Consider the following 11,375-nt stretch of genomic DNA (forward strand, 5'->3'; position numbering starts at 1 on the left):
TTTTCGGGCCGCCGGATCTCCGCTACTAATCCCCTCCCACCAGGGCTAGCATAGTAACTGAAAAGAATGTTTGTCTTCACTAACCTTCCAGCCACCAAACAGACGACGTAGCGTGGTGCTTTTTCTTGCTCTCTGTTGAAAACCATTATTACATTATTTTATTCATTTTACTATTTTACTATTCCACATTTTACTTCTATTCTGACAACCCTTAAATCTAAATGTTAAGTGTCATTTGTCAAAATTGTTAACACTGATGAAACTGAATTGATGGTATACATAACATAAACGTACAACTCTGTAAAGCTCTTCCAGACGACGAGCAGTGAGGAAAGATGACATACTGACGCCGTTCTCCAGCAGAAGGTCCACGAACTTAACACGGTCCTTCACCAACGCCTCAAACATAGCACTTTCCAACGCTGAAATCTAAGAACAAAGAAACAATAACACTACTGATTTAGAAACAAGAGCAGAAGGTTTCAAACGAAAAGCAGGGATTTATATAGAGCAGAATTTGACAGGTAAAAACACTTAGTTCAAACCTCCCATTTACGATCTTCTTTGAAGATTTCGCATTTGGCGATGTCAGCTCGATTCCATATCAATGCGAGGCTGAGTTGATGTGATGGAGAAGCACTGTGACCTTTGTGAAAGAAGAAAAAAAGTTTTAAAACGAAACACAAGTCGAAGGCGGTTCGTTAGGACAGACCCTTTCGTTAGTTACGTACATGGCTAATAGCTATAGGATATTGAAATTCAACAACTTGCATCTAACAAACAGGTGAGGTAACCGACGGACGAAAAGTTTGAAAAGTTATAAATTAAACTTTGAAGAGTTGGAGCTGTTGCACAGGTGAGCTCGTATCTGTTACTTGCTTGCATGTGGCATGAAATATAAAGCAAGACTTCCAGTGGTTATATTCAACTGAGGTTTTAGCTTACCCGAACCGAACAATATCAATGACAGATAGACAGCCTAATGTGTAAAATAATATAGCTCGTTTGAAGTAACTAAGTTCTGAAGCGCCGGCCGTATTATAGAATTATTTTATTAATCAAAACTATAACGAAATTCTCGAACGTGATTGGCTCTCAGCAGCCCGATTTGAGCATTAATTAGACAGTGTACGCGTCATGCTTGTAATTGGACAGTACGCGTCATTTTGCGCGCGCTGTTGCGGTGCACTTTGTTGAGTAAACTGCTGTGTTTTTCAGCTCAATCGATGGTTTGTTCGTTTCTCGAATTTTGTCATAGTTTTGATTAATTGGTAACAGGGCTTCGCGTCGTGCAATTCAGTCTGTAATCATACTCGCGAGTAACAAATCGGACTCCCGCTTCGCGGTCGTCCGATTTTGTTAATCACTCGTATGATTACAGACCGAATTGGACTCCACTCAGTCATATTACCATTATTAATTACAAACTGTATCATGACAGGGACCCAGTAAGCTTTTCGTATTATGGTAGTGTTTGTACAGAGAGCTTCGACTATATTCGATTAATCGGGATGCAGAGTTATGCACTTGAATAAAAAAGTTTGTTTCTTGCGAAAGGATCACCGTCACGTGAAGGAAGTAACTTGTGAATTTCATGGAGGTGTGTATCGCTAGTATCGATACACAAGTCACTGTCTAACCTTGATATAACAAATATTCTGATGGGATCCTCATTGACTTAGTCCATGTAAAAACAACATAAATTAATACCGTTCAAGAGTGCTTTTAAAATTGCTCTGTCGATATCCATTCCTTCTTCGTTCACACTGAAAACTGTGATCTATATAATAAAATAAAGAGACAAGAACGTTTGTAGCACAGAAAGGGTGAACTAAATTAAAACAGCTGTCTTTAAACGTTTATTCAATTTTGTGTCGAGAACCGAGAAAAATGGCTTGCAAAGTGTTGAGATAGACGAACCTGATTAAAAGAGGAAAGGGTAAGCACAAAAAAAATGACTTACTCAAAGTCGTATTATCGGTAATTTTTGCTCGTTAAGAAACCGTATAAAATTGCTATTCGAATATTGTAGAAGAAAGGAGAAGAAAGAAAACTTATTGTATCACTGAAAGACAGATAACATACATATTGCTTGTTGCCGACGCATCTCAGTACATTCTCGTAAATCTTCAGACATCCTTCCTCGTCACACTCAGGGAAAGCTTTTTCGATTTTGACAAATAGTTGATGATGGTCGACGACATCCACCATTTCCTGAAGGTCACTAGAGAAAAAGGCAAATCAAAAACAGTTAATCAACATGTTATCGTAGAAAAACCAGTTTACTGCAGTGATTAAGCAGATTATTGTTGACAAAATAAACATCCGCGCCGTTATATTAGTAGAAGAAAAATTAAGGCAGGAGGGGTGGACTCTAGAAAAAACAACAACAAAAAAAAAACAAACAAAAACAATAAAATTTTACAGTTAAGGCCTACAAAGTTTAAAAGTGGCTTCAAAGGATAGAATTTTTCATTGAGGTGTTCCGTAACGAAACATAATAATGGCACTTTGAGCAAGAATTTTATATCCTAATTTTAATTTCCTTTGTTAAAATCCGTTTAGGTTCTGTTTGTACTGCAATCAGTGAAGATCTTAGTCTAAAAATCAAGCCAGTCAAGTCATGCATCCATGGCCAGAGCCACCTTTCTTCTCGTGCCCAGGCACCGTTGGCTAAGAAGAGCAGGCGGCTCTGGGGACGAGAATGCTTACCAGCTACTTTGAGAGATAAAGCGATGCGCATATGCCAAGATGTCAGCTGCGCGGCCACTGCCTTCCGCAACAACAACTGGAACAGCAGGATTTCTAGTTACAGACTCCAGAACTGTGCGAATGGTGTTGGGTCCTCCTTCAAGTACAAGCAGCACCACAGGTACGCCATGGGTTCGCTCTGTTATGCCAACAGTTATAGAAAGAAAATCAGCACGAACTTTCAGCGTCTCGATCTCTCGTTACGTTTGTAGAGACTGAAATTATTCAACACACTCCAACTCTTATCAGCATCTTTCTCCACTTAACGAAAAAGCGCATGGCAAATTAACACGCCACATAACAAACCTAACTGAATGATGAATTGTCTTGTACGGTTAAGTGAATCTTACCACAAGATTTCTCCATCTTTTTTCGCGAGATACAGTTTTCAAGACTCGCGCGAAATGAGATCTCTCCTCCATATTTGTTGATCGTCCCATCATCCACCAGGATGAAATGAGTGTGATTGTTATCCAGGCATGCGCCCTGTGACAGCATGCTGGAGGTCATATGGTATGGCACCACTTCCTGATAGAGACAGAACTATGAAATTAGCCATTGATCGACAATATCATTTCCACAGCTAAGTAAGTTAACAAAGTGTGATATCTGACTCTTTTAAATCAGTACTCTTCTGACACGTTTAATTTTAAGCTAATGAGGCAAACACAATGACACAGCCAAGTATACATATATTTAACTCTACAAACCGAAAACCTCATATGATCCCACCCTATCATTGGCCAAATCACTCTATGAGACGCGCCTGCAGAGAATCATGGTAGCTGGATTCATCAAAACAAATACCCAAGATTACGAATACAACTACCATGGTTCCTTGCAGGCGCACTTCATAGAGGGAATTAGGAATTCGCATTTTAGTGTCTTTTAAAGGTCAGATTTCCAATCTTTTTTCCAAAACATTTTCCCGTCTCTTACTTGGCTGACCTATTATGAATTCACCTGATTTGCGACAAGAATTTTTCTATGATCTACGATTCCCCAGGTCGCTATGCCAATCAAATGAACCTGTTGAGCATTATCCTTGAGTTGAGCACCGCGTGACATGACTGTGTGACCCCGCACAGCCTCACCCACATGTCGCATGACACCCGTGTTTGTGCCGCCAGTTATGATCCAGGCCCCTGTAGTTTCCGCGGCCTGTGAATATAAGGAAAATTGTAGTATTTCGATAAAATTGCTTTTTTGCTTCTCTTGCAGAGGATTTATTGAAAACTTGCCCACTAAACATACAAGATACAATTTTTGTTTTCCTATTATACCTAGCCTACGCTGCAGACGGAAATTTAACCCTGTAAATAACCGGCCGTACGCATACTTACTACAACATGTCTGTAGCGTTTTGATAAAAAATTACGAAAGGTGACAGTGAACAAATGAATGATCTCCTCTTCACATAAATCGTGCTTTTAGAATTTGCGACGTTTCGGGCGATGTACTCGTTACTAACAGCAGCTGTTGCATGGCTCACTCAGCCCCAATTCACGCTAGTTGACGCCTGTAACGCTCTTGCACTTCTAACAGAAATGATTTTATGTCAATCAGTTCAGTGGCGGATCTAGGAGAGGGACCCCTTATTTTGGAAAAAAAAAAAAAAAAAGAAAATCGCAGAAGGAAGAAAAGCCGGTAGGGAAAGCAAAACAAATCGGCCCTCCCCCCCCCTCCCCCTTAGCTCAAGGTCTGGATCCGCCACGGCAGTTGCTGTGCAGAGAGTATCTATATTCAAAGATGTTTCTACGATTAAATGCAAAAAAGCATTAGCGTGGTTTGAGTGAAGTCAAAATGTAAAACACATGATGTGCAAAGATGAATTGCCACTGTCATAAGCTAGAAGAAACTAGTAATGAAGTAGAAACATTAGTGCTGAGACTCAACCTTGTATTATTAAATATTACTTCCTTTTGCTTAAATTCTTTGACTTCAAAATAACACAGTCTAGATAACGCAAATGAACTATTTACCTTAAGAAGGCCTTTTCTCAGCACTTGCTTTAGTTTCGGGTGAAGCACAAAATTCTTTGCGCCTCCAGTCACAGAGATGAGCAGCTTGGGTAAGTCCAGCTTCCATTCCTTACAGAGCAGGCGCAGAGCCATCTCAGGGTCCGTGTCATGAGATACCCGTATGTACTGGTAAGAAAAAGAAACGTTTGAGAAAACAGAAACAGAGAGTGCTTGAGCATATGCGTGAGTGATAAGGTAAACTGAACTGACCTTGGCTCGGCTGACTTGTCCAGCTCCTTGGAATTCGAGCTCGCCGTAAGCATTGGTAGGTTTTGTGACACTATGTTTAGACACTTCCCATTTGTCCCCTCGCGTGCCAGTTGACAGCAGTGCATCACCACTGTGGTATTGCTTTTGGCGCCCACAACAACAACTGAGATAAAACAAATTATTATACATTGAACTCACTATCTCTTTTCTGATTGGTCGAAAGCGTACAGTGAATTTTCGAAATCAGCGCCTGTGACGTCATCTCTGCAGATTATACAATAATCATGTCAAGGACTCTCAAGGTCACGGGCAATCATGTCAAGTTCGCGCGCTTTGTGTTGCTTGCCGTCAGTAAAGAAGCAAAAACATGACTTCCATTTTCTTCGTGCAATGTATAATAAAACAATTATTAGATTCGGTTTTTGTGATATCCAGAATGATCAAGGTCTCGGTAAGGGTTATCAGCCTCAGCCGAAGGCTTCGGCTGATAACCCTTACCGAGACCTTGATTATTCTAGATATCACAAAAACCTCATCCAATAATTGTTTAGTAACAGCGTTTTAGTAAGACTTTCGTCTTGGAATGTTCTTGGTAGTTAGAATAGTTGCCTAATTCTGTTGAAGGGGGTAGCTTAGGAAATGACCTGGGTTTTATATGGCGTGCCGTTTCACTTTCTGTTATCGTCTACTGATATATCTATGAATAAATTGTACTTTACACCGGCACACGAAACTAGAAGTTACCCGGAAACGAAAGCTGTGCGGACTGAAGGAACTGCGTAAGAGTGAAGAGTAAAACAGGAGCATGGTCTGCTGACAAATGTAACTCGACCCAACGATCGTGATTGCAGTTTGCATAACTAAGTTGCTGAACCTACTTCACATTCGACCTGTATAATAATCTATGAACAAGTTGTTCTTTGACACGGGTACACTAAACTAGAAGTTGCCCAGAAACCACTGCGAGCGGAGTTCTAGGGAAATCCGCAAGTCTGGAAGTGTGAAGAGTAGAATTCAGTAGAGTAAAGGATTCAAATATTTTTTATTGCAGCTTAACACGACCTTAGGTCGTATTCTATTGGGATCAACCGTTTCTGGTTGGTTGGGTTGGTTGAGATTTTTCGTGTTCTATTGGGCAAAAACAGTTTACGGTTGGTTTGGTTGATCAACTTTTTCAACCGCTTAACCGGCATCAAACCAGGTTGAAACAATTGAAAAAGCATTTGCGTAATTATGTGGCGCGATTGTAGCTCACGTAAGGACTATTCCCAGCAGTTACCGCATTTCAACCGAAAACGGTTGGAAAAGCGTTCTTTGAGAAACGTCAACCGTATCAGCCCAAACCGGTGGCAGTTGAAACGGTTGATCCCAATAGAACACGACCAAAGTAACTAAGTTGCTGATGACACTACCGAAACTTCACGAAATACCAATAGGATAGATCTCCTTTATAAAGTAGAAAACTTTATAGCGAGCACTTGGTTGAAATCCCTCCGTAGAGACCAAATTGCTCTGTCAACCACTGGGATTTACCTGATATCTGCGCCGAAGGAAATTTGATAAATTTTGGACTGAAAACAACTAAATGTGACGACAGCCCATATCGTCAAATTTGAGCGTACCCAGTTGACTCTTAGTATCAAAACACGCCCACGAAATGGTAACGGTCACAGTAAAAAGTCCGCCATGCCGTATGGCGAAAGAATGCGACAGCCTCCAAAATCAAGTTGACTTTTCTTTGTTTTAGATGCCCCAGAGAGTGGCTTGACGAACAACATTGCGGATTTTGAACCGTGTGACCGTTAGTTGTAAAAGTTTCATCTCTCCTCAAAAGGTGAATATCGCACAATTATAGACCGGTCCGGCCGGTTTCAGTCTTTCTTATAAATGATCCTGTTTTAAGAAAACAAACTTTACCTAACACAAAAAGTAATTACGTTTATAAATGTTTTTTTTGACCCTGTTGAGCTAACTTGCAATGAAAGAAAATTGAAGAAAACTCTGCCTCGCTCGCTTTCTTGACATACCGTAAAACCCCACGTTAAAGCCCTAGGCTTATATAACTTTATAAGGGGTTTTGGGTGGGCTTATAAACTGGGGGCTTATATTCGGGGGGGGGGGGGGAGGGGCATATAAGCGGAATAAAAAAAAAAATGTTTCGGAACGACGAGATAAAACGTGTCTGAGAAACGAATTAAGGCGGGGATAAACCTGAAAATTTTGTAAATGATGGAATTTTTGTTTTTGCCGGAATTTGAATCTTAAGGTATTAAAGTTTATCTTGAGAAACATTTCTGCTTCTGTAAGTTCAGAGCCCGTTTTCTCAAAACAACTTATTTTTACCTTTGAGAAGAGATATTTTGAGAAGGATTTGTCCAATTGATCTGACATTTTCAGGGCTGTATCCTCTCATTGAGGTGAGCTGGATGAGCAGACCGTTTCTCCATAAGTTGAATTTTGCACAGGTTATTGAGGAATATGTCACTGAGAAATCTTGGTGAACTTTGAACTGGAATTGTGTCCATAATTTTAGTGGCTCCCAAATTTCCTCTGCTCATCTAAGAGAGTGACCCCAGTACTTTGTTTTGACACTAAAATCCCTTGATTCCATGAAATCTACAAGCAGGTATCTTTTCTCAAGTACGCTTAGGTTTTTCACAGGATGTGTTTAACATATTGATCTGGTGTCAAATAACAAATTAGTTTAGGGCGAAATATATGTAATATTTTGTGTCAGCGATTCCTAAGCTTTTTTCTGTTATATAGGTTTATATGGTTCTGAACTATAGTTATGAAGTTGCACTTGTATGAAAAAAGGGCCTTTTTTCATTTTTACCCCCGCCTCAAAGCTAACATACCATTACATTTAGAGCTATAACACTATTTACCCTATTACTACCCTATCACCCTATTAGCCTATAACTATCGATTAATCTAAAAATTTTGATGTTTGTAAAGAAACGCCAAAGGAACGCACTTATACATTACATGGGCTTATATCTGGAGGGGGAGGGGAGGGGGACGGGCTTATATCTGGAATAATATCTTTGTTAACAAATAGAAGGGCTTATATCCGGGGGGGGGGGCTTATAACCGGGGAACTTAACGTGGGATTTTACGGTACTTCAGAACTCAAAAATGGAACAAAGGCGCGACACTCACTTCGTTTAAATAAAACTGAAATGTCCACATTACTCAGTCGACCGAAGAATTTATAAACAGTTATTCAATTCTCCTTTGCTGGATAGACTACTGGATACGAGATGATGATAAAAAAAATCGGTGTCTCGTTCATGGTTATTTATGAACTCGTATCCAAAAATCTATTAACCCTGGGCTTTTCTTCTTTAACCTTTTGAATTGTTAATGGGAAAATGGCGCGGTCTGGTTTTTACTCGAATTCATCATTGTAGTTTTGGAGTAAGCAAGTGAAGGGGGTGGGGGGGGGGGGGGGTGGGAGGAAATTCATGTCCCTCTTTATTCCGCCAGTGGAGACCCCTGAAAAGTCCGGTTGTGGTTTTCGACCAAACTTGGTCAAAGATTATCTGGGACCGGAACTACTCCGGAAGTTGTTTAAGATAATTTCCGGAATATTGAACACTTAGCAATAATTCCGAATAACCTTAAGTCCGTACAAGCTTATTCTGCAGTAGCCTGCGTAGCAAGCGTTTTCGTGGGGTTTGGAAGCAAAGAAAGACCGAGGAACGGGATTTTCGGTGTTTTGTCTACGCGGAAAATGGGGCGAGAACCAAAAAAAAGAAAGAGGGGGGTAGGAGAGGGGAGGGAAGGAAACGCTTGCAGACAAACCCCTGGATTTTGAAAACCTCCGTTCGCCAGCGAACGGAGCTCGTGATTGGCTAGGCTAGTCCAATATTATTGACATGTGTCGATCAAAGGTATTTTAATACCTTTGAGTGCCAGACAAAAGGGGAAGACGCGTTCGAAGCTTGGTTACAAAACGCTTTAACTTTTCTCGCTGAACGAGGATTTAGTCGTCAGCTTCGACAGTACGGTAGAAATCCTGTAGTGCAATGCCGACGCTTTGGTTTTTCGAAGCCTGCACATTATTGCAGAAGCAAGCGCGACACAATTTGCAGCTGTTCCTTTAATTTTAACATCGCTTTCTTGAATGCCACATGCGCCAAGGACAAGATAATAAACCACGGGACAGAAAATTCGCACTACTGCGTGGGAAAACCTAGTGATTTCGTCTGGCTTGTTACATGGCAACATGTTGTCGTTGGTACTCTGACATTTCATTAGAAACATTTTTGTTGACAGCATTTAGCACCTCTGGGTACAATTCTGAATGATTTGTTACAGTGTTAGCTGAGGCATGCCAGTTTTTGTCACATATTTGCCTTACCAAAAATTTAGTCGTCTCGTCGCGGGGAGTTCTTACGAGGACATTTTATAAACAACTTTGACTTGGAGGCCGCCTAGGGGAAGATTATCTTTATTCAGATACTGGTCAAGATTATCGTTATTTCCCCTCTCAGATGTTTGAAGCCTCTCCTGCCCAAATTCCAAAGTTTGCCGAGAAGACTTTCCGTTGTTTGTTTTGCTGCAGGCGATAACACTCGAACCGATTTGCGGATCTGGCGTTTCCAGCAAACGCTTCTTTACTGGAATTGCCTTTGTGGGAGTTGACTTGCTAATTTTACCTTGTATCGATTCCTGGACGAATGAATACAGTGATCCAAGATTTCGAATTATGCGAGCTCAAGGATTACTAATGCGACTGGAATACTTCTCACACTTTAACTTTCCGGCAGATTTGTGCTAAGACTTCATCCTTGCAGTCCTTCCTTTTAGACGGATTGAGTAGAAATATAGCTTGATTACAAATTACCAAATTTAATTCATCGAGATTTCTCCGTTCCCACCGTGCGCTCGTTGTAAAGTTCATTTTGGTTCAAAGTTCACTTCCGCTACGGAAGGCCGAAGATTTTTTTGGTTAATTTGTGAAAGCCGATGACAGCACAAAATCTCAGTGTGCGCACTCAGTCATGAAAGGCCAAGTGGGCGGTTTTCAAAATCCAGGGGTTTGTCTGCAAGCGTTTCCTTCCTTCCTTCCCCTCCCCCTCCCCCCTCTTTTACTCGCTCCATTTTTCGCGCTGTAATTCTTTGCTCCCGAACCCCACAGAAACGCTTGCTACGCAGGCTAATTCTGCAGTTGAGATCGACTCACGAAATTACACAAGAAATTAATTAAGAAACATATTTTTAGCAACTTTGTCCTTATAATTTCGATTTGCGTGTTGAGAATTGTTAGAGACGTCTCAAGAATTTTTCACTTCACTGTATTATGATGACGTATAATAGTTTAGGTCTTACTTGAACTCGTTGTTATCTGACGGAATAAACCAATGGCATGTTCTTTTTCTGAATGTCCGGTGAATCCATGACGTCTTGGCTTCTTGTGCTGTCATCTGTAACAATACAATTATAATAAACAATATCGGATTCTCGTCACACATGCAGCTCGAAAGGTGCACCAATACCTTGTTTCAACTAAGCGTTGCCTTAATCATTTCGTGTCTACAAAACTGGGGGTGGTATTATCGTTCTTAAGTCCTAGGTCCTAAGACAATTATTTTGAATACCTTTTGTTTCATGAAGTGCATTTCAAGAACTCAAACGCGAATCACTACGGCTCATCAGCCACTCTACCGACACTACATTAATCATGAATACATCGTACAGATCACCGCAAACCTCCCTTGACAAACAGCGTATTTACAGTTGAAAATTAATTGACCACATGCTCGTACCTGATTTCCGTCGATGTTTTCATTCTCGTCGTCCGAGCTGATAAGGTTGTTCTTACTTGAAGCATCTTTCATCTTCAATAACAGCAACGTAATAGCCTAATAGCTATTTACTTCTCTAATCAATGTTAATCAACGATTACAGCGATAACTTCGTCTCTAACTTTTTTGATCGACTTCTCTAGAAAAATTAGAATTCTCCTCTGCAAACTTAACTTCGTGGTGTAGTGAAATGCCAGTATCACTCAGATTGCGGAATTATTTCACCAGGCAAACTGAACCTCTGGTTTGATGCAGGTACAACTCAGCGACGTCTCTTCCTTCGACCAAGCCAAATATTTTTGAGAAAAGTTAATCATCGATCACAACAATCTCGCTCTAGTCCATCAAAGGATTCGGAGTACATGTAGGAGCTTCAGCGTCTCTGTAAAGCAGTTTGTACTATGCGTTTGTTTGCGGAAATTGCGTGACTCAGGAAACACGTGCTTTTCAGTAATGACGTAATAACACGCAAAAAAAACAGCTGTTGTGTGACCCTTTAGAATCAGGGCAACCCTGAAACTTGAAATCTGGAATCCGGAATCCTAAATCGGCCTAAAAACCTCACGGAAACCACGGAAAC

General features: G+C 40.7%; 1 protein-coding gene across 1 annotated transcript in view; it reads right to left on the bottom strand.

The window, feature by feature from the left end:
- Window positions 1-11,293, bottom strand: part of LOC110063349 (transient receptor potential cation channel subfamily M member-like 2) — a 35,648-nt gene extending 24,355 nt beyond the window's left edge. Inside the window, exons 1-12 of the mRNA XM_020770323.2 lie at window positions 10,757-11,293; window positions 10,320-10,414; window positions 4,983-5,145; window positions 4,734-4,898; window positions 3,715-3,912; window positions 3,102-3,279; window positions 2,713-2,890; window positions 2,086-2,224; window positions 1,711-1,780; window positions 546-646; window positions 295-429; window positions 85-132 (exon numbers count right to left, since the gene is read on the bottom strand). Of these exons, the coding sequence (XP_020625982.2) occupies window positions 85-132; window positions 295-429; window positions 546-646; window positions 1,711-1,780; window positions 2,086-2,224; window positions 2,713-2,890; window positions 3,102-3,279; window positions 3,715-3,912; window positions 4,734-4,898; window positions 4,983-5,145; window positions 10,320-10,414; window positions 10,757-10,828 (1,542 nt within the window). The 5' untranslated portion in view covers window positions 10,829-11,293. The remainder of the gene's footprint in view (window positions 1-84; window positions 133-294; window positions 430-545; window positions 647-1,710; window positions 1,781-2,085; window positions 2,225-2,712; window positions 2,891-3,101; window positions 3,280-3,714; window positions 3,913-4,733; window positions 4,899-4,982; window positions 5,146-10,319; window positions 10,415-10,756) is intronic.
- Window positions 11,294-11,375: the final 82 nt, after the last annotated feature.

Source organism: Orbicella faveolata, unplaced genomic scaffold (genome assembly GCF_042242905.1).
Source record: "Orbicella faveolata isolate gen_17 unplaced genomic scaffold, um_ofav_v1 contig_26, whole genome shotgun sequence".
Lineage (NCBI taxonomy): Eukaryota > Metazoa > Cnidaria > Anthozoa > Scleractinia > Merulinidae > Orbicella > Orbicella faveolata.